We start from the raw sequence: 22,293 nt of genomic DNA, 5'->3' as shown, positions 1-22,293 counted from the left end.
GCACCTCTGAGTTACAGGAATATCCAAAGCTGTTGCATTGTCTTCACCACCCTTCCCCAACTGCTGCCTTCCAGATGTGTTGGAAGTACAACTGCCACGTGTTGAAGCTGTTGCCCTACACATCTGGAGGGTACGAGGGTGGGGAAGGCTGGTAGACAGCGACTGCAGGCTTTCCTAGCACCTCCTGGAGGAGCTGGGGATTGAGCCTGGGATTTTCTGCATGCACAGCGGCGTTTTGGCTTTGCACAGAAACATAGGAATGGGCCTGATACTGAGTCTCGCCACTGAGAGCATGTGCTCTACCGCCAAGCTATGGCCCTTCTTCTATCTTTTTTTTTTTGCATTATCATCCCTCTTCAAAATGGTTGTCTGCACACACCTTTAGGAAGGCCAAGTGTTAATTCAGCTTGTTGCCCTTGTGCACAGATGGTTAACATATGTATGTAGCACTATAGGCTTTCCTGAGAAACAGAAGGGGAAAAGATAGTTCCCTCCTCCCAAGCAGCTTACAAGAGGAAAACAGGTAAGCGGCATGAATGAAAGGAGGGGCAAGCAGAGAACTCTATGCCAAGTAAGGTAGTGGAGTTTTTGGCCTGTGTACATAAAGCCTGCCCTCCCTATGTCATCAACTACTGTCTTTAAGCTCCTTCATAATTAAATGCATTGTTTGCTGTGGGGTGTGCAGGATAACAGCTTACCCTCTAATGTGGGAAGAGACCCCAAGGGCTATGTATTGTATTAAAAATCTCCCAACGTGTTTGTTTCTTTCTTACCATCCAAATCTTTCCATGAGGAAGTGGGGAAAAGAGTGCTTAAAAAAATAAAAAATAAAAATAAAAGCCAGTAAAGTAAATTCTCTGTTTTTTTTCAAAGCCCCAAAGGAGAAAAACTGGGAGTTTCTGTACCTGAAGCTTCTCTCACAATGAGAAGCTCTCACATTCATCTGGATGACAAGCTGCATCTGACAAAGTTCTTTCTTTTACGCAATTATTAAAACGACATCAGCTCTATTCAAATTTGCAGCCGGTCACCCTAGCTTGGAACAAGCTGCAGGCTGCATTACATAAGGAGGGCCAGCTCCAGGTTTGAGGGGGCCCTGAGCAAAATGTCATCTGGCAGGTTCCCTCCTTTGACTGTGGGGCCTGGTGGGCTTACCTGGCTGTGGTGGGGTTACATTTCTGGGTGGCTAGGTTGGCCCAACTTCTCACAATGCCCTAGAGCAACAGTGAGCAACTTCCATGGGATGGGGGGGGGGCAGACACTGCCCCCTCCAGGGGCTACCCCCCGCCTGCACTGCCGAATATGAGGGGAGCTCCTTTTAAAAGCACAAATTCAAAGTGTGCCTGCAAAATTCAGCAGGGGAAAAAAGGGGATCTTTTGCCACCGCTGCACTGCCAGTGAAAAGAGCCTCCTTTTCCTCATGCCGTCGTACTTTGCTAGCAAGCTGCAAATTTGTGCTTTGAAAAGAAGGCTTCCCTGTCTGCTGCTGCCAGATTTCAGTGGTTCGACGGTGGGGGCACTGGGGGACCACAGAAATGGCCATGGGGGCCACACATGGCTGCGTGTTGTCGACCCCTGCCCTAGAATAAGGGAATGTGGGAAATTAGAAGGATAGCTAGATCCAGCCACTTGGTGCTGATCAGAGTGCAGGGCTGAATTTTTTTAAAGAGGGGCACAGGGCAGGGATCTGCCCTGGCAGCTGCCCAAGGATGCCAGGTAATGACAGCGTCTGTGAGGTGAACATAAAAACATAAGACAAGCCTTTTTTGGACCAGACCAAAGGCCTCTTTAGTCCAGCATCCTGCTTCCTGCAGCAGCAAACCAGATGGTTCTGGGAAGTCCACAAGCAGGACCTCTACAATAGACCTCTCCTGCTGTTGCTCCCAACAACTGGTACTCAGAACTAGGTGGCAGTATTTAGCTATCATGACCAGTAGCCATGGTGGATAGACTTATCCTACTTGAATTGGTCTAATCCCCTTTTAGAGACATCTAAGTAAAGGGCTTACAGCCTGGCTACCACAGAATGTAGTGATGGCCACCAATTTGGATGGCTTTAAAAGGAGGTTGGACAAATTCCTGGAGAAAAAGGCTGTCAATGGCTACTAGTCTCGATGCCTACGTGCTACCTCCAGTACCAGAGGCAGTGAGCCTATGTACGCCAGTTGCTGGGGAACATGGGTGGGAGGGTGCTGTTGCGCTCATGCCCTGCTTGTAAGTTCCTGGTCGACAGCTGGTTGGCCACTGTGTGAACAGAATGCTGGACTCGATGGACCCTTGGTCTGATCCAGCAGGGCTCTTCTTACGTTCAGGTTTCCTGTTGGAACACCTTCCCCCACATTTACCAACCTGGACCTTAAGGTCATCCATCATCTGAGGCCATGCTGGCTGGGGATGATCGGACTTGTCCTCCAACCTATCTGGAGGGCACCAGGTTGGAGAAGAATGCTCTCATCTGATTATTCTTCTGTATGCAGTGCACAAAACAACCTACATGCCTATAAACAGGGCCAACATATTTGCTTCTTTGCATTTTGATTTTCTAGTAGTAATTAATCCAATCATTATATTTTCAGTAGCAACCTGGTAGCACTAGCAATCTGATAACTGTTATAGTCAAATCATTAGTACACCTACCCTGGTCTGGTTGCCAAGAGGCTCCTCATCACTTCCTGCTCTCTGCAGAGATAACAAAGCGAGCCGCGGATCAGGTTTATCGCACACGGCCTTTGGCTCATCAGCATCAACCTCCTGCAAAGAAAAGAAGAGGCAGAGATGGGGGGATTTTTTTGATGCTGCCTTCTGTTGTTATAAATGCTTCAAAGATGTAGCACCTGTCAGTTTTAGATATATTTATGCAGCAGCCAAAATGCTGAAGCTGGGATCAAAACAATCAAATAAAGGGCCCTAAATAATGACCCCTTAGTAAACGCAGTGGGTAAAATCCAATGTAAGTCCTACTTAGAGTAGACCCAATGTAGTGAATGGGACTTAAGTTAGTCATGATTAATTTACGTCCCATTCATTTCAATACGTCTACTCTAAGTAGGACTTGCATTGGGTTTTACCCAGTGATCCCTGGGACAGTATGAGACTTAAAGAGGTGAGAGAAATTACAGTAACCCTACGCATGAACTGAGAACATTGTTAGTATGAAGTTGTCTCGTCTACATTCAGAGCTATAAATCACATTCGCCCTACTTACAGAATCATAGAATGATAGAATAGTAGGGTTGGAAGGGGCCTACAAGGCCATCGAGTCCAGCCCCCTGCTCAATGCAGGAATCCAAGTCAGAGCATCCCTGACAGATGACTGTCCAGCCTCGTCTTGAACGCCTCCAGTGTGGGAGAGCCCACCACCTCTCTAGGTCATTGGTTCCATTGTTGTATTGCTCTAACAGTCAGGAAGTTTTTCCTGATGTTCAGCCGGAATCTGTCTTCCTGTCACTTGAGTCCAGTATTCTGTGTCCCGTACTCTGGGATGATTGAGAAGAGATGCTGGCCTTCCTCTCTGTGACAACCTTTCAAGGACTTGAAGAGCACTATCCTATCTCCTCTTAGTCTTCTCTTCTCAAGGCGAAACATGACCAGTTCTTTCAGTCTCTCTTCAGAGGGCTTTGTTTCCAGTCCCCTGATCATCTTTGTTGCCCTCCTCTGAACCCTCTCCAGGTTGTTTGCATCCTTCTTAAAGTGTGGACACAGTACTCCAGATGAGGCCTAACCAGTGCTGAGTAGAGGGGAACTAGTACTTCATGTGATTTGGAAGCTATACTTGTATTAATGCAGCCCAAAACAGCATTTGCCTTTTTTGCAGCCACATCACATTGTTGGCTCATATTCAGCTTGCGATCGACGACAATTCCAAGATCCTTCTTGCTTGTAGTGTTGTTGAACCAAGTATCCCCCGTCTTGTAACTGTGCATTTGGTTTCTTTTTCCTAGGTGTAGAACTTGGCATTTATCCCTATTAAATGTCATTCTGTTGTTTTCTGCCCAGAGCTCCAGTCTATCCAGATCACTTTGAATTTTGTTTCTGTCTTCCAAAGTATTAGCTATTCCACCCAATTTTGTGTCATCTGCAGATTTGATCAGCATTCCTGCACCTCCTCCTCCAAGTCACTAATAAAAATGTTAAAGAGCACTGGGCCCAGGACTGAGCGCTGCGGTAACCCGCTCATTACCTCTCCCCAGTTGGAGAAGATCCCACTGATAAGCACTCTTTGAGTCCGATTCTGTAGCCAACTGTGGATCCACTGGATCGTTGTTTCATCTAGCCCACTTTGAGCTAGTTTGCTCATCAGGATATCATGGGGTACTTTGTCGAAAGCTTTGCTGAAGTTGAGGTATATTATGTCCACAGCATTCCCACGGTCTACAAGGGAGGTGACTTGATCAAAAAATGAGATCAGATTTGTTTGGCGGGATTTGTTCTTGACAAATCCATGTTGGCTTCGAGTAATCACTGCATTGTTTTCAAGGTGCTTGCAGATGGATTGCTTTATCATCTGCTCCAGAATTTTCCCAGGGAGTGATGTCAGACTGACTGGTCTGTAGTTCCCAGGTTCCTCCTTTGTGCCCTTTTTGAAGATAGGGACAACATCAGCCCTCCTCCAGTCATCTGGCACTTCACCCATCCTTCCTGATTGCTCAAAGACAATAGACAGTGGTTCTGAGAGCAATTCTGCCAGTTCCTTTATTACTCTAGGATGCAGTTCATCTCGCCCTGGAGATTTGAACTCATTCAAAGTAATTAGGTGTTCCTTGACCATATGCCTATCAATCTCAAGCTGCAATCCTGCCCCTTCAGTCTGTATTTCACCTTTGCCAAGGGGGTCATAGACCCTCTTTGGGGAGAAGATTGAGCCAAAGTAGGAATTGAGCACCTCTGCCTTTTCTTTGTCATCTGTTATCATTTTTCCATCCTTATTTAATACCTGAACCACCATTTCTTTCCTCTGTCTTTTACTATGCACGTAGCTGAAGAAAGCCTTTTTGTTGCTTTTAGCATCCCTCGCTCGTTCTCAGCTTTAGCCTTGCTGACGCCATCCCTGCAATTCTGTGCTACCTGCCTGTACTCTTCCTTTGTAGCTTGGCCTTCTCTCCACTTCCTATATGTGTCCTTTTTTGTTTTCAGGTCATCTCTAAGCTTTCTGTGAAGCCACATTGGTTCTTCTGTTATGCGTCCTTGCAGTTGTTTCCTTGTTCCTCTCATATGCTGGCACCCTATAACTCTCACTGTTCTGTTCCCTCTGCCTTCTTCCCCACTCTGGACTATATATCTTTACCCATGTGTAGCCCAAAGGCCTGCATAGTTCTGCACTTCATACCTACTGCATGCAGTCTGTGCTTCCTTGAACTTCTCCTATGGCCTGATTTCCCCTGAAGTCTTTTTTGCCTTGTTAGAATCATACAGCTGTCTTGACATGGTTGTGTTGCTCAAGCATGATGGCTCATATGGTAGGTTTTATTTTGGCGGGTTTCTCTTAGGCTACAGGGACATTACAAACTTGGAACCTGACTCCCAAGCTAACTAATGAAAATCTCCCTGTGGTAATGGAGATATGAGGCCAGTCTTCTAGTCATTTTTTATTTATTTGCGTAAAGAGCAACTCAAGGAGTTGAAAGAGGAGAGCCAGGTTCTTACAACAGCCCCAAACTAGACATGTGGGAATCCCTATAGAGGGAACTCTTTGCTCTCTCACGTCTTGTTGTCTCTGCCTCTGATCTTCACTGGGCCACTGGACCTACGGATTGGTGGCACTGCATGCCAGTTATCAGTCAGGGAAGGAAGGGCCATTGGGAGGCTGCACCCCCTGCTTTCCAGGAAGAACGTCACGGCATGGGGGAGACCAACCTGGCCCCATACTTTGGCCAGAGAAGGAAAAGCTGCAGGGAGCTTGCTTCACCCTTCCCTGCCAGAAAGAACATCTGTAAGAACTTTGAAACTAAGAACTGGTGCCTGGGTTTTGCTTTTCTCCTCCTCCTTCCCAATTGCTTTTCCTTTTGTGTCATGTCTTTTTGATTGTAAGCCTGAGGGCAGGGTCTGTCCTATTATTAATCTTTGTAAACCGATCTAGGAGCGTTTTTTTGGCTGAAGAGCTGGGTAAATAAATAAATAAATAAATAAGAATAAATAACTCCCCACCAATGGGGCTTCTCACAGCATGTACTAACAGTGAAATAGACCTGAGAACATGTTTCTATAAATTTCAAGTGCACAATTAGTGCTTTCAGGGAGGCTGAAATGTTATTTTCCCTTCTATTTCACTTTGTTCACAAGGTATGTTTTCCTGATTGGCTGTTACTGATTCCCCCATTCGCCCCCCTCCCCACACACACAACTTGATCATTTTCTTGGCAGCCAATCAGTGACCACTTAAGAAGTGTGATGACATAATGACATCACATCGCCAGATTTGGCTATGTGACAATGTCACGAAGCCAATGCAGAGCGAAGGCAACACTTCTCGGATTAGCATTCTCCTCACTCTGAATGGACAAATACTTACAGGTCTCTTTGCAGCTGCCATCTCCCACAAGCCCCGCAAATTGCCAAAAGAGGCAGCACTTTTTGTTGATGCTAAAAGCTTTCAAAAAAACACCCCTTTTAGATTCAGTCCTCTGTTTATGATGTAGAACCAAAATCTGGCCCACAGGAAGAAGGTAAGGAGAATCTGATCAAGTTGCTTGTCTCCAAAGGTTTCTAGTACAATTTAGCAGCTCCTGCCATGATGTACATGCATGTTCAAATATATTGCGAAGAATTTGCCACTGACAATTTCTCAGTATACATTATTCTACAGCAAATCTTAGTCCCACGAAACTCTGTGTTATACTTACTTTGTTGTGGAATGAATTGTCTTCAGCTTCTTCAACCAAGGAAGGCAGAAGAGACAGTGACCCCCGCTTTTTGGGCTACAGGGCACATGAAGAGATATACCCCAGTCATTTGTTGCAGCAAAAGGACCAACATTTTATTCTGTCCTCCTCAAAGCTTAGCGTGCAGCCAGTTTCTCACAAGTGCTAAGCACCAATCAATCCAGATGAATTCTGTGGGCAGGATCCAGCCAAAGTGAAAGCTAAGGCCTTTTTATTCCCCCAGGCTTTTCAGTCCCTCAGATTTAAAGCATGGAAAGACTGAAGGCAAAAGGAGAAGGGGACAGCAGAGGATGAGATGGCTAGATAGCATCACTGATGCAATGAATATGGACTTGAGCACGCTCCGGGAGAGAGCGCAGGACTGGCATGCTATGGTCCATGGGGTCACGAAGAGTCGGACACAACTGAACGACTGAACAACAACAACTGCTTTCCAGGTCTTTGCACTGCTGTTGTCCTCTGTTATAGGTTTTACTTTGGTTTTATTCTGTGGATGTTTTGATTTGTGTTGTAAGCCCCATGGATTTCAATAAGAGAGATTTAAGGATGCAGCTATCTAACTTTCTGACCAAAGTCAACAGGACTTAAAATGTGCTTAATGTGGGTTGGATCATGCCCCATGAATACAGAAGTGCCTTGACAGCTCTGATTAATGCCAAACCACCTAGCAACCTAGGATTTCTTTACGCTATCAGTTCTCTTAGGATAACAACCCTGGAACCAATTTCAGTCACTCTTCCCTGCCAGGGTATAAGCCTGGCATTGTTACCTCTAGTAGGTAGAATTCCACAGAGGTTCAAATGAACCGATGACCCAAAGCATTCGGGGGGGGGGGGTATGGCTAAAAAGCAGGCTGGATCATCTTGTAGTAGTAGGTGTGACTGTTGCCTTAGGGCAACTTTTCCCAGCCTGGTGCCATCCAGATGTTTTGGACTACAACTCCCAGGATTCCTGACCATTGGGCATGCTGGCTGGGGCTAATGGGAGTTGAAATCTAAAACATCTGGAGGGCACCAGGTTGGGAAAGATTGCCTTAGGGTCACAACCCTTGATAACAAGTTCTAAATTCCAATTGTGTAAAATAAGTATTTTTTTTCCTTCCTGAGGTCAGAATTACAATGAATAAACGTTCATTAACTCTTCCAAATGAACTGAAAGGAATTTTAACAGACACTGTCCGCCAGAATACAACTGGCACATCCAACACTGAATTTTGTGGGTTTTGCAGTCTCTCTCTATTTAACGTATAGAAATACGCATTGCCACCAAAAACTATATCCTTGTGTCTAGTTCTTCCCCTAAACCCCTGTAACGTGTATAAAGCATAACACGTGACAACACACATTTCCCAACATCCTCCAGACAACGTTATCCATTTATTTAAAATATTTGTATACTGCCCTTCATTATCAAGTCACAGGGCAGCGTACAAAATTAATCAAAGCAGCAATTGAAATAAAATGAATTAACAAAACATCTACTAAGCTGGGTATGAAAATCAGCCAGTGCCTGGGTAAGGAGATGCATTTTTAACAGGTGAAAAAACATCATCAAAGATGGTGCCCATCATCCTGCAGAGGGACAGAATTCCAAAGGCGGGGCACCACAACAGAAAAGGCTCTCCCTCTGATTGTTGTCAGATGTACCTGGGCAGGTGACGGGACAACCAGGAGGCCCTGGTATGGAGTGGGAGGAGGGAAAAAGCAGAATGCGATGATATCACATTGTGCAATAAGTGCTGCTACGCTGTGTGGGGTCAGGGATGAAATCGACACAAGGAAGCCTTTTTCGGAGGCAACCGTGTGTCTCTGGGGATGCATAGTCCCAGCCAAACACAATCTAATAGAGCTATCTCATACATCTGATGGGACCTGGTGTTCCACCTACCTGCCAGTCAGCACCACTTCCACTTTCCTCTGGCACCTGCGATTCCGAATCGTCGTCCTCCAGTTCAGTCTCTTCTTGCTGCTGGTGAAGCTCCACCAAGGAATTCTTCATAATCGTTAGGATGTCCTCTTTCCTCTGGCACAGGAGGGTGAGCCGCTGTTTTATCTCTTCCATCTCCTCACCCTAAGGAACAACGACGCTCAGAGGTGACATTTTTCACGGGGGTGGGGGCACAAAAAGGAGGGAAAGAGCAAACGGTTTACACCATCTTACTGGAGCGCGAACTGCAAGGTTCTCATCGGCTCTCTTCTTTGCGCTGAAGCGTTTCCCCAGTGCTGCTGAGAACCAGAGCAAAGGGCTCAGTATGAGCATGAAGGCCTGTTGGATGTGTGTACAGCCGGCCATAGCTGAGTAGGAATGTGGAGGTTCAGTAATGAACGGCACTCTGGAGGCTCACTGGGCTGGACAAGGTTGTGGGAGTGATCTCCTGGAGGGCAAGCGGTCAGGAGCTCCTCGTGCGACCGACAGAATGCGACTCAGTCATATTACTAATCTAGACAGGTCAACTAGTATAATAGCACTTCCTGCAACTTTGGAAGAGAGGGTTTTTTTGTTTTTAAAAGGCTTTTTCCTAGCACAAGTTGGACAAAACTGGGAAATGAGCAAAGGAGGGATGGGCAATTTTTATTCAAGAAGCCAAAAACGTCCCATGAAAATCCAAGCAAGCCTCCCTTCTCTGGCTCTGTGCCGGTGTTGTCACTGAACTGATTATCTGTGAGTAGGTAGGCCTCATTCAACCTAGCACCCTGGCAATTATACATTTTAATTAGGGCTTTGTACTAGACATATTACAGGAGGTGTTACTAATGCTAATGCAATTCAGAGAGCCAAAGGCATTAGTATGGTTGCATGACCAAATCATTTCCTGGCTTTCCTGCCTTTGCAGTTTTAAACACTCACATTCCCCTTTATCATGTTGTTTATTCCAGTTCTTGCTTAGCACAAATCTCCTTCATGCACTCACATACATGCAGCTAAGAGGGAGCAAGGCCCCCCAAATGGCTGCAGCATATGAATGAGGATACCAGAATTGTGTGCTGTTGAAATGGATTTCTCTCACCCAAATGGGTCTCTCTCAACCTGCTAGGGTGTCCCCGCAGAAATGGGATCTCACCATGGTGAAACGTATTCACTGTATATGTTTAGATGTCAAGTTAAGACCTTCCCCTTCCAACAGGCATTTAATCTTTAATCTGTTGCTCTGGTGATTAAATTTACTGCTGGCCCTAAAATTAAAAGTGTAATATCCATGCATCTGGAAAAAGCAAATTGTAGAACTGTAATTTTGGCCAAATCGCCGTGTTCCAAAACAGCACACATGGGCACCGGAATTCTAAGCATGCATTCTCCGAAGTCCAAATGAGACTTCCTGGGGAACTGCTTCCTTGTAAGCATATTTAGTATTGCAGCCTTAGTCAATTTTAATGGAAAATGTTCATTCCTTTGTCAACCTTCCCAAATTCTAACAAGTTGAAATATAACACATTTAAGTGGTTTAGCGAACAAAGCATTGCCGGATTCAGACTTTTCCATGATCTCTATGCTTTTATCATAGCAGTTGTCAATACGTTTGGACAAAACCTGCTCAAAATTCTATTCCGCTCTCCTCGGCTTCAAAGAAAACAACTGTGCATTTGGTTTTTAAAAATAAAAGTATATTGCTGTCATGCTGTTTATTTATTTCTGCACCACCTTCTCTGAAGCTTGCTCCTTTTACCTCTCCTAGAACCGCCCTTTGCATTGTTTACAGTTTGAGTCTGAAATGCAATTAAATTCAGGCAAGCTGGAGAAATCTTAAAGCAATTAGCACTCTGGGTGGCTCCAGTTAATTTACATGGCAAACACCTAAGGGGGTGGGGGAGGACTCTGAAAAAGCCATTGAATACACTGGATCACGTCACAAGTGCATGCTTACCACTATCTATCAACGTGGTGGCCAGTGAACCATGGCCAATCTCAGTATGCTGGCACATATACCCATAAACTGGAAAAACACAGAGCAGGCCATGTCATGTGCATGTTTTCCACTGCATATCACCAAGGCAGCCAACCATGGCTAATCTAAGCATGGTAGCACATACACCTATAAATAGCACGTGTTAAATGCAACTCAGGGTGCATACATTGCGCTTTTTATATGTATACAGATGCCCTTGTCATCTGTGACCCAGAATGCACTTCTAGGCAAACATAATAGCTTGATCACAGCAGGAGTTCTGAATTTCTTCGACTGCCAACACCAATGTCAGGAGCGGTGCCATTTGTGTCTCTGCAGCGCTTCAGTTACCCAACGGGAAGTTAATGCAGCCAGGCTGGAAGGGATGCAATGCTGCTGATGCCTTGTTCCCTGGGGTCAACCCATGAAGCTTAATGGTGGAAGATCCAGGACAGATAAAAGGAAGCACTTCTTCACACAAAACATAGTTAAACTACGAAATTCGATACCACAGTAATGTAGTAATGATGTACTGATGGCCACCAACTTGGATGGCTTTAAAGGGAGATTAAAGAAATTCATGGAAGGTAAGGCTATGTGTCGCCCCAGCTGTGGGTGTTGAACTCTTAGGTTAGAGGTGCCAAGATAGTGATAAATCAGGCTCAAAGGTTTGCTTACAAGGAGACTTTATTGAATAACTTACAGCACACAGGCATACCCAATGGTTGGATCAGACAGCTTCTCTGAACCCCGAGCCACTGGGTACAATGGGTCTTATACTCTACAGGTTAGAAATAAGCAGCATTTCAGCAGCACGCACCCCTAGCATTCATTCTCAGCATAGGCTAGTAATGTTTGGTTCTCAGGCACAGCCACCTGTAAACAGACTTTGCTTCCCAGGCACATCAGATAAAGCCACTCTCCTCATTAGTAAGGAATGTACCGAGAAGGCTGTTATCGGCCTTTTGACTCATCTGCACATGCTCAGAGGCTTCCTAGCATGGGAATTGCACCAATAATGAACTTAAGCAAGTATTATGGATCTCTAGGCCCCTCTAACACTACAAATGACTTGGCTACACTCCTGGGGCCAGTACAGGCTATCACTAGCTACTGGCCACGATGGCTATTTGCGAGCTCCATTGTCAGAGGCAGCATGCCTATGTACACAGGGAACACGAGTAGGAGGGCACTGTCACACTCATGTTCTGCTCATGGGTTTCCCATACGCATTTAGTTGGCCCCTGTGAGAACAGAATGCTGTACTAGATAGGCTTTTGGTCTGATCTAAAACCCTGAGCAGGGCTCTTCTTATGTTAATGCATGTCACCAGAGTACTGAAAGACCTCCCCTGGGAGTGGGCGGGGGTGGTGGGAGAGCCAGGGCTCAGGAAGTGACAAAATGAACAGGCAACCAGGAGGCACCGTTGCAGCCGCTGCTGCAGCTGCCATGGCATCCATGCTAGTTAGAAGGCAGAGCAGTAGCTCACACAACCACGACAAAGGCCTGAGACAGGGCCAGGACAGGAGCTGTTCCTATGCTGGTGTAGCGGTAACAGTGCTGGGCTAGGAGATCCAGTTTCAAATCCACACTCAGCCACAAAACTTACTGGATGACCCTTGGGCCAGTCATCACCTCAGGCTGGCCTACCTCATAGGGTTGTTGTGAGGAAAAATGGGTGGGAGTGGGCAGAACCACGTACAATGGCTTAAGGCCCTTGGAGGAAAGTCAGGGTATAAATTGTACAGTGCCTATTACAGATGGAGCAAGGGGTGGAATGAAAAGTTGCAAACCTGACCTCTGGGTAGGAGGCAGCCTGATCCGGCCATGGGATTTCTGTAGAGAATTCATCCAAGTCACTCTTTGGGAACTGGCGCTGCTTCAGAAAGTCTATTTCTTGCTCACTTTCTTCGATCTCTTTTACAATGGGCTATAAAAAACAATAATTACCATTAGCTGCTTTAAAGTGGATAGTGGGAGACATGACCTAATAAATCATTTGCATCTAACACCCACACCATTCTGCCCACACCTGTGCAGACAGCTAAGAGAAGATTCAGTGCATTAGGGAAACTACGACAGCTTGAAAAAGTTCAAATTTCCATTGAATGAACGTATTAAACTGCTTTATGGCAAGTCAGACCATTGGGCTATTAAATCCAGTATTGTCTATTCTGAGTAACAGCCGTTCTATATCGCCTTTTAATGGATGGAAACACTTCAGTGTTAAGTGTCTGCAGAGAGAACTGCGTTTTCCTGTAAACTGTAAAAGACGGGGTGCTTTATGCATTGGTTTAGGAATCATTATCCATGATTTTCTACTCCTGATGCAAAAACCATACATTTCCTATTGCAGATAACCATCCCAAACAGAATATTATTGCTGAATCAAAGAACAAAAGAAGAAGCAATGACTCTATGGTCAAGATGATGCTCAATTATGCCCAATGTGCACACGATGTGCAAGAATAATTTATGTACCTCTTAGGAGAGATTGCTTCTGACTGGGGAAACATGATGTGCAATTAACCCAATTGGGAAGAATGAAATACATGTAATGCACAACAGTTCCGATATCCATCATGAAAATTGCATAACCACTTTTGCAGATAAGAGTCTAAACAAGTGATGCAGGAGGGTAGAAATATCAGCAGAACTACAAGGACAGGCTTTGCACATGTCTGCGTTGCATGAAGGCAAAAGTAAATGTTCCCCTTCCATTAGAGACAGTAATTCCCAGCGCCCATAGTGTATCTGGCCCTCATAAAGTCATACGGTATTAGTAGGGCTGTCACATGATCAAAGAAACTTAGCTGATTAATCATTTGCGTTTAAGTCAATTAATATTAATTATTAAATCTTTGCAAATTTACATATCAGAAAAAAACAACCTTTTTGTGTTTAAATGATATATGCATGTGTTGCAGCATGCATCATCTTAGAAGGGGCATACCCTGCTCTCTCTCATGAAGGAGGGAATGCCTCTTCTAAGAAGCGACTGCTAAAAAAAAAGGCAATGCAATTTTTTAGGCTGCTTTAACAGAAGAACAGCATCTAGATCAAAGGAATAATAGGGTCAAACTACACATTATGTTAATTGTGTATTGTGCAGCAGAGAATACTTTCTTTTTACTCAAGGGTAAGTGTGCGTGGCCCCAATTTGGATTGGGACCACCGTGCACCAGGAGGGGAGGATTAACCCTTCCTCCACCATTTTTCCTGAAATTCCCAGGGTGAAGGGAGGAAAAAAGCCTCATGTACATCCCCCACATGGTGGGGGGAGGGGTGTTCAGGGAAAAAAGGGGGACTGAGGTTTTATTCTCCCATCCCAGTCTGTGGTGGTCCTGATCTGAATTGGGGCGGTGCACAAAGTGAAAAAAAAGAAAGAAAAGATTATCCTCAGTTACACGCTATGGAATTAAAATAATGTGAAGTTTGACCCATAGTTTCATTCTATTCTGTGCTGGTCAGCCTGAATCTGTGTCCATTTCTGGGCACATTTTAAGAAGGACATCGACACAAACTGGAGCATGTCCAGAGGAGGATGACCACAATGGTGAAGGGTCTCGAAACCAAGTCTTCTCAGGGATGATTGAAAAAGCTGCGTATGTTTAGCCTGGTGACAAGAAGGTCGCCCTCCTGAGGGCAAGAGCTGTTCGACAGTGGGATGGATTGTCTTAGGTCAGGAATGCTGTAGCTGCATCCTGTATTGTAGATCCTGCACCAAACACGAGGCTGGATTACATGACCAAAGTCCAAAGTCCCTTCTATGTTTCTAAGATGGCACTTGCAGCCTGCAGCTTTTAGAAGTATTTGCATTACAAATAATTTAGGCTGCAATTCTATGCATGTTTAGACAGAAGAAAAGTCCTAGAAGTCTCAGCATTCCCCAGCCAGCATACCTGGCTGGGGAATGCTGGAGTTGTAGGACTTTTTTTCTGTCTAAACATGCATAGGATTGTGCGCTTAAAATAAATATATCTGCTGCCTGATTAATCATTGCAGGCTTAGTTATTAGGCAGTCTCTGGCTACTAAGTTCTCAAACATTAACTAAAAACAAAGGCAGGCACTTCTAGCTTTTTGTGTTTGGGGTTAAACACCCACCCAAAGCAGAGGTAAAGGACCTGCCAGCCAGGTGTCTCGTCTTCCTTTTGCCATATTCTTGTCCAGCTACCAAGGAATGACTCAAAATGACAGGTTGTTCCCTGTGAAGATTTGCCATTTATTCTGGTCCCTACATTGGATTTGTTTTTACCTCGAGCAGCGCATTTTGTTCCTTGGTAATTCTTCCTAATGTCTTCAGCTCTTTCAAAAGTTGTTTTGTTCTTTGGAAGACAAAGAGGGGTTGCAGTCTCATGCCTGGTAACCTTAGGCTTTCTTTATAGGACTGTATCTCAGCAAGTGCCTTCTGCATGGGACGGATGTGGGCCAGTATAACCTAAAACAAAAGATCCATATCAATAAAATGATAGTAAGCTTGAAAGGGAAGAGGGAGGAAGCATACCACCCTCAGCATGTGATGTTCCTATGTTAATTTATTCAGGGTGCAATCCTGTGCATGTTTGGACAGAAAAAATCCTACAACTCCCAGCATGTGCCTCAGCCATGCTGGCTGGGGAATGCTGGAAGCTGTAGGACCTTTTTCTGTCCAAACATGCACAGGATTGTGCCTTCAGTCGCTTTTGTAATGAACTATCTCACCTGGCCATGTTTAAGATGCTCTTTAGGAGAAAAATCGAGGGTGTCTTCTGAAGGGGACAAGATAGTCTTAATTTTTTCTATATCCTTCTCCATTGCTTTCACCTCGGATTCAATAGCTTCCACCTCCTACATTTTTAGAAAGACTCACATTATTTGTGTATTCATCACCAAAGCCCATTAAAAGCAAACAGAACCTGTGCTGATGTGATAGCCAAAGGCTAAGAAAGCTCAACTGTTTTCACATTTAAAAAACTATGCATCCAGTGAGAACCGTATCAATTGATCAGTCAGTCGTATCCATTTGTTCAAACTTGTTGAATATGGCACTATAGCCCCGATGCAACACTTCTGAGGGCATCTCTACACCAGCCTAAAATCCTGCATTTAAAACGGGGCTTTCTGCTTCCGTTTTAAATGCAGGATCACAACAACTCCCTTTTTCACCCGCTTCCCTTTCCCCCTCCCCTTTCCCCCTCCTTCTTCCCATATCTGAGTCTTCTGTAATCTTTCATGGATCTCGCTCTTCTTCTTGCCACTTTTCCTCTTTTCATGGAGGGAACTCAAGTGGAACACAATGGGGTAATTTGAAAGCTCATTATCTGCGATCTATTTAAAAACGGAACAAAGGGCATTTAGTGCAGGAGAAGCCCTGGAGGGTCACGGCGTCATCTAAAGAGCCTGCAAGAGCCTGCAAACTTCTGTGACGGAGCAATCTCAATCGTAGGATAAAAGCTCCATGTGAAGAAAGCCAGTTTCTCTCACACAAGGGTTTAAAAGATATCTAAAAGGGAACACTACAGAGGTTTACACAACCATGCAGGCAGACCAATCTGGCTGCTGTCCAAAAGTATACTGTATGTAGCCAATCCAGGCTAGGAGGAAACCAATGATGCCTGGGTGGCTAAGGCTACATTGGAAGCTGGAAAATAATACAGCTGTTTCAGCATTCTGTTTGCAGAGAACAGTGCTTCTAGATGAATGGCTCCTATACCTGCCAATCAAAAGGCATTGTATAGCTATTTAATGGGTTTTTTTCATGGCAAGAAAAAAGACAGAAAATTAGTGGGAAAACATGGGAGGGTTATACAAATGGAAAGCAATGTCATCTGGAACCCAACTGAAATTCCATGTGTGAGGCTGGGCGATTGCACAACGGCACCCTTGTCTGGAAGCACTCCGTGTTCACGACAGAGTACGTGGAGCAGGGTTGGGGAGCCTCAGGCCCACGGGCCAAATCTGGTCTCCCCCCCTCCCCCTGGTCTCTATTTCATATCAAGAATGATGGCATCCTGGAACTAAGCCCAACTATATGTAACTGAAATAATTGCATATTCTTCCACATCTACCCCCTCCATTTCTCTCCCTTTCCTCTGTTGGTTCCTCTGTGTTGAATCTTAGATTGTAAGCTCTTTGGGGCAGAGGACTGTCCTTTCATACTTTGTAAAGTGCCTTGCACGTTGATGAGGCTGCTGCTGCTGCTTCTTCATCACCACCATCATCTTCATCATCATGGAGAAAATGTCTATATTATACTTCCCCAACCTGGTGCCCACCCAATGTGTTGGACTCCAACTCCCATCATGCTGGCTGGGAATGATGGGAGTTGCAGTCCAATGTGCAGATAGAAACGACATTATCCACACTTACATCGGCCAAGTGCTGGATGTGTGGAAGGACTGCCATTATCTTCCGTTGCAAGGCTTTAACTTGCTCATTTACTTCATTCAACTCCTGTACCATCCTGCCAGTTTCAATTAAAGTGGACAACTCCTCCAGTTCTGGGTAAATGGCATCGAGAATGTGTTGCTTTTGTTCTGAATCTTCAAACGCCATCTTGGGGTGGGGGGGAGTTAAGTTTTGTAAAAAAAAAGAAAAAAATATTAAAATGCATGGAGATCCTACAATTTCTGAATCTTCTAGACATCTCTTAAATGCCACAATTCAGAGTTAATTCAAAGGGGAATATTAAGATCAAACATATTTCTGATTGCAAATTGCACTCAAGAGAGAACGATAATAGAAAAAAATGGACATAATTCAGGGTGCCACTTTAAGCTCATGCAGGAGGCTCTTGTACAGTCAGTGGGGATTTTTATGTCCCCTCCAAACAGTAGCTGCCTGCACTGCAACATATTACAAGCTACTGCTATGATTCCTCCATGTTTCAAGCAAATTTGCAAATGGAATTCGGCCCTCGGGATGAAAGAGCTTCAGCACTCCTGCTCTACAATGTGTGGACAGGGGTACACATTCTTATCCATCATGCATGGAGGATGGGAATATGTACATGTCCATCCGCTTAGGTGGGCCATTAAATCACTCACTATGGCTTTTTGCACTGTTTGTTCATTGCCTGCAGTGCAGAATATAATCAAGAACATAAGAAGAGCCCTGCTGGATCAGGCTAAGGGTCCAACTAGTCCAGCATTCTGTTCACACAGTGGCCAACCAGCTGTCCACCAGGAACTCACAAGCAGGGCATGAGCACAACAGCACCCTCCCACCCATGTTCCCCAGCAACTGGCGTACATAGGCTCACTGCCTCTGGTACTGGAGGTAGCATGTAGCCATCAGGACTTGTAGCCATTGATACCCTTCTCCTCCAGGAATTTATCTAACCCCCTTTTAAAGCCATCCAAACTGGTGGCCACCACTACATCCTGTGGTAGCGAATTCCACAGTTTAACTATGTGCTGTGTGAAGGACTTCCTTTTATCTGTCCTGAATCTCCCACTAATCAGCTTCATGGGATGTCCCCAGGTTCTAGTAGTTTGAGAGAGGGAGAAAAATGTCTCCCTATCCACATTCTCCACACCATGCATAATTTTGTACACCGCTATCATGTCTTCCCTTACCCTCCTTTTTTCCAAGCTCAACAATCCCAGCTGTTGTAACCTTCTCTCACAGGGGAGATGCTCCAGCCCCTTGATCATTTTAGTTGCCCTCCTCTGCAACTTGGCTGAGAGCTGGCATGTATTTTAAGTCCAAGTAGGATATGCAAACTGGACTCTTCACATCAAAGTGTTGCATATCCCCTTACCTGGAGTGCACTGGCATGTTTATTCAAAGCTTTGGCAGAGTCACTTTCACCCTCCTCTGTGAGCAGATGGCTGGTGTTTTCAAGCCAAACCTGGGTGCTCTTCAGGAGTTCATCGCATTCTTCCATCTTGCTAGCAGCCTTTATTTTAAAAAATATATATAAAACATCATGTGTTATCTTTACATCCATTTAATGCAGCCTTCCCCAACCTGGTGCCCTGTAGATGTGCTGGACTGCAACTCCCATGCTGGCTGGGGATTTGGGGAGTTGCAGTCCCACGTATCTGGAGGGGACCAAGCTGGGGAACCCTGGTTTAATGCATTAGGCTATGAAATGGTTAGGAACAAACATTCGTAGGAACAAGCAGTGTGGTTGCTTGTGACATCCACGCTAAGCACAGCTCTTTGACTATGGTTCCCATTCCTGGCTTAGAATATGGAAGCGGAAGAGGAATAGGAAAGTGAGGGGCATCAGGGATATCTTAGGGATATGGGGAAAATCTGGAAACAATGAAGAGAAGGAAAAATAGCTACACAGGGTACAAACCTTTCTATCTTTTCCCAACGTTGTTTCCAGAATCATTAGGGCTACCAACTTGCTTTATTCTACTGTTGTTTATTGGGGGAAAAAAGGCATTTGTGATCCTCTGGCATTCGAGCTAAGTATCCAGTTTTGCACATATTGCCACACATTCAGAATGGCAGGAGGCAAATCCCAAGGGCACAATCTAACACTTTGTGGGGCATTGTCGGGCAACCTGGCGTTCTATGCATGTGCTTACTGTTTTGTTCACATTTGCGTTAGGGAATGCTCCACTCCCATGTGTACTGATCACACGTGAGAGGGCCTTCTCTGCAGTGGCCCCACACCTTTGGAACAAGTTGCTATCAGAGGTCCGCCATGCTCCATCATTGCAGACTTTTAAGAAAGGCCTTGAAAACATATTATTTTACCTTGGCCTTCTCTTGATATGACTGCTGTTGTTGCTCTTACCGCCGTTGTCATTGTTGCTGGTTTTATTGTTGGCTTTTATTGTTGTTTTTATTGTTTTCATGTTTTTATTACTTTTAATATTTTAACAGTTTTTATGTATTTTATTGCTGTAAGCTGCCTTGAGAGGGCTTCTGCCCTGAAAAGCAGCCAAGAAATATTTTAAATAAATAAATAAATAAATAAATAAATTAGATGATAGATAGATAGATAGATAGACAGACAGACAGACAGACAGACCAGACAGACAGAGCGAGCGAGCGAGCGAGCAAGCTGCTGGACTGCAGTGTATGGTTATAGGGAAAACTAAGATGATGTACATCCTATCTGACCCTGATACAAATTTAATATGTGGAAATTAACTGCACGAAATCCATTTCAGTTCATGTCTGTTTCATTCATGGTGCTGTTTAATGGTCTCTTTATCCCCCCATAACATGCATCCCCACCATCTGCCTCTTACCCTGTTTAAGTTTGCAGTCCTGCGCTCAGCACGCTGTGAGACTTGCTGGTACCGCTGCAGTGGAATCATCAAGCGATCCATCAGCTCTTGAGCCTGGCAAGGATCTTGCTCCACAGTGTCTTGAACTTCTGAATCCAGCTCATTCATTTTATAATGCCAAAGGTCCAGCAAATCCCAGATTCTCTGCAGGTAGCAGACAGAACAGGTCAATGAATGAAAGGGGTGCTGTTCCAGACTGCGATCTGGTTGGACCAGAGGTAGGCAACATGCCACCCATGGGCACCAACGTGCCCCCGCACACCTTTGTTGGTGTCCATCAAGGTGTGTGAGAAAGAGAGAAGGATAGAAGGGGGGGGGACTTTGGAGGGATCCTGGGAAAGAGTGAGTGTGATAGTTCATGTGCTTGCAGTGAGGAGGGGAAGGGAGGGAACTGTGTCCTTGTGTGCGTTCATGCATGATGGATACATGGGGTGCTTGCGTGTGTGTGTGTGTCTGTGTGTGTGCGCGCACGTGAGAGAGAGAGAGAGAGAGAGAGAGAGAGAGAAGGAGAGCATTTCTATGGGTAGTGATCCAGAGTGAGAGAGAAAGAGAGATAGGGGGGATGAGTTGGCTGTCTGAGGAGGGGGGAGGGAAAAAAAAGATCTTGCCTTCTGTGAAATAGGTTTCTGTTGGCACTGAAAATTGGGGGTTCAAAGGAGTTGTTTAGTGTGCTGTGACTCAGGCCCCACCTCTGCCTTGTACACATTTGTTTAGCTTGTGAGTAGCTATACCTCCCATGGAAGCCATTTTGTGGTTAGGCTCATGACAGTTTCTCAAATTGCCATGTGTGCTGATGTCAGTGGAAGCTGGTGGCTACGATATCAGTGGGGTGGTGAATCCACACCAGGTTGCAAACAGAACCAGTCAGAACTCTAAAGGTGCACCTTGGGCATCAGAGCCACCAGGCTCCACTGGGTGATGTGCCCAAAAAGGCTGCCTACCCCTAATTTAGACACACTTGGAATAGCAATTAGGAATAAGGCCAATGTGAAAAAATGCAAACAAAATAAAATAAAAGTTGATACACAGATGGTCAACAAACTGGTCTTAAAATTAACAAAAGACAGAAATAAGTGACATCCAGATGCAAAGTCAGAAGAGAAAACTGGTTAAAACAGAAGCTCAAGTATCACTGGGAATCGTGCAGGATTTGGGAACCCAATTAACAAAAAATAAGAGTCAAAACAGTGGCTACCAAACATTCATTAGAAATATCAATACAAAACCAGAGTCAGTCATGAAAGTGGAGGGTCTTTTCCCCATAAAACATTGATAGTTATTGTACTTTATGAGTATGTATCCAACTAGCCAGTAAGTTATCAATCTAGCCAGTTATTGTGCTTTATGAGTATATGTATCCCTCTAGCCAGTACAACCCTAGAGTAGATGGAGTAAGATCCTTTTAATTCTTGGTATGCAGAAGACCCCCCTGGTGTAAAACCTGACATCTCCAATTAAAAGGATCTCACATCATTACTATGTGTGGTCTATATAAGATTTTACTGGATAGAGGGATTAAATATTCATAAAGTACAATGGGATGGATCCAGACTTAGTCATACTTAGAGTAGACATGTTGAAATCATTGGGGCTTATGTTAATCATGACTAGCTTAAGTCACATTGATTTCAGTGGGTCTACTATAACCAAGTTTGGATCCAACCCAATAACTAAAAATGATTTGTGCAGGAAGAAGGAGGACAGAAAATTCATGTATAGAAAAATAGTTCTGATCTATAGGACATATGGCTCACAGTGAAGCATTTGGCACAAGCGGTGTCTCAGCGAGAGGCAGACTTTTTTTTCTTTTAGGGTATCCTCTTCTCAATACTATGGTGTGATAATGAATAGAGTGCGGACTAAGACCAGGGAGACCTGGGTTCAAATCGCCACTCAGTCCTGGAGCTCAGAGAGTGGCCTCAGGCAAATCACTCTCTCAGCTCATCCTACCTCACTGGGTTGTTGGCAATAAAATGGGAGAACCACCCCATGACATCCTTGGTGGAAAGGGTGGTATACAAACACAATAGATGATTTAAAAAAATACAATATAGGTCAGGGAAATCATCATATGACATTACTTAATTGTGAGTTTTCTGCCAAGCAACAGCAAAATTACATGGATGGGAAAAAGTGCAATGTGATGACTTCACTTCTTGGTACGAGGCCTTATGGGACAGAGACAGGGAGGAGACGCAGGGTTCTTGGTTTCAGTGGTGCTCACATGTGCCCCATGGTATCTCATCTCAGGCTCAGGCTACATGTGTAGCCTGACAGCAGCAGGCCTGTTTGTTTAAT

At 44.8% G+C, this 22,293-nt stretch overlaps 1 protein-coding gene across 1 annotated transcript in view; it reads right to left on the bottom strand.

The window, feature by feature from the left end:
• SYNE2 (spectrin repeat containing nuclear envelope protein 2) overlaps positions 1–22,293 on the bottom strand; it is a 333,613-nt gene that overhangs the window by 132,600 nt on the left and 178,720 nt on the right. The window contains exons 56-64 of the mRNA XM_084836884.1: positions 19,957–20,139; positions 18,504–18,641; positions 17,111–17,296; positions 15,464–15,589; positions 15,018–15,200; positions 12,560–12,691; positions 8,766–8,948; positions 6,840–6,914; positions 2,638–2,751 (exon numbers count right to left, since the gene is read on the bottom strand). Of these exons, the coding sequence (XP_084693010.1) occupies positions 2,638–2,751; positions 6,840–6,914; positions 8,766–8,948; positions 12,560–12,691; positions 15,018–15,200; positions 15,464–15,589; positions 17,111–17,296; positions 18,504–18,641; positions 19,957–20,139 (1,320 nt within the window). The remainder of the gene's footprint in view (positions 1–2,637; positions 2,752–6,839; positions 6,915–8,765; positions 8,949–12,559; positions 12,692–15,017; positions 15,201–15,463; positions 15,590–17,110; positions 17,297–18,503; positions 18,642–19,956; positions 20,140–22,293) is intronic.

The sequence above is a fragment of the Heloderma suspectum genome, chromosome 1 (assembly GCF_057233095.1).
Source record: "Heloderma suspectum isolate Gila_16-S chromosome 1, 16-S_ref, whole genome shotgun sequence".
Taxonomy (NCBI): Eukaryota; Metazoa; Chordata; class Lepidosauria; order Squamata; family Helodermatidae; genus Heloderma; species Heloderma suspectum.
This window is presented reverse-complemented; position numbering and strand designations above follow the sequence as displayed.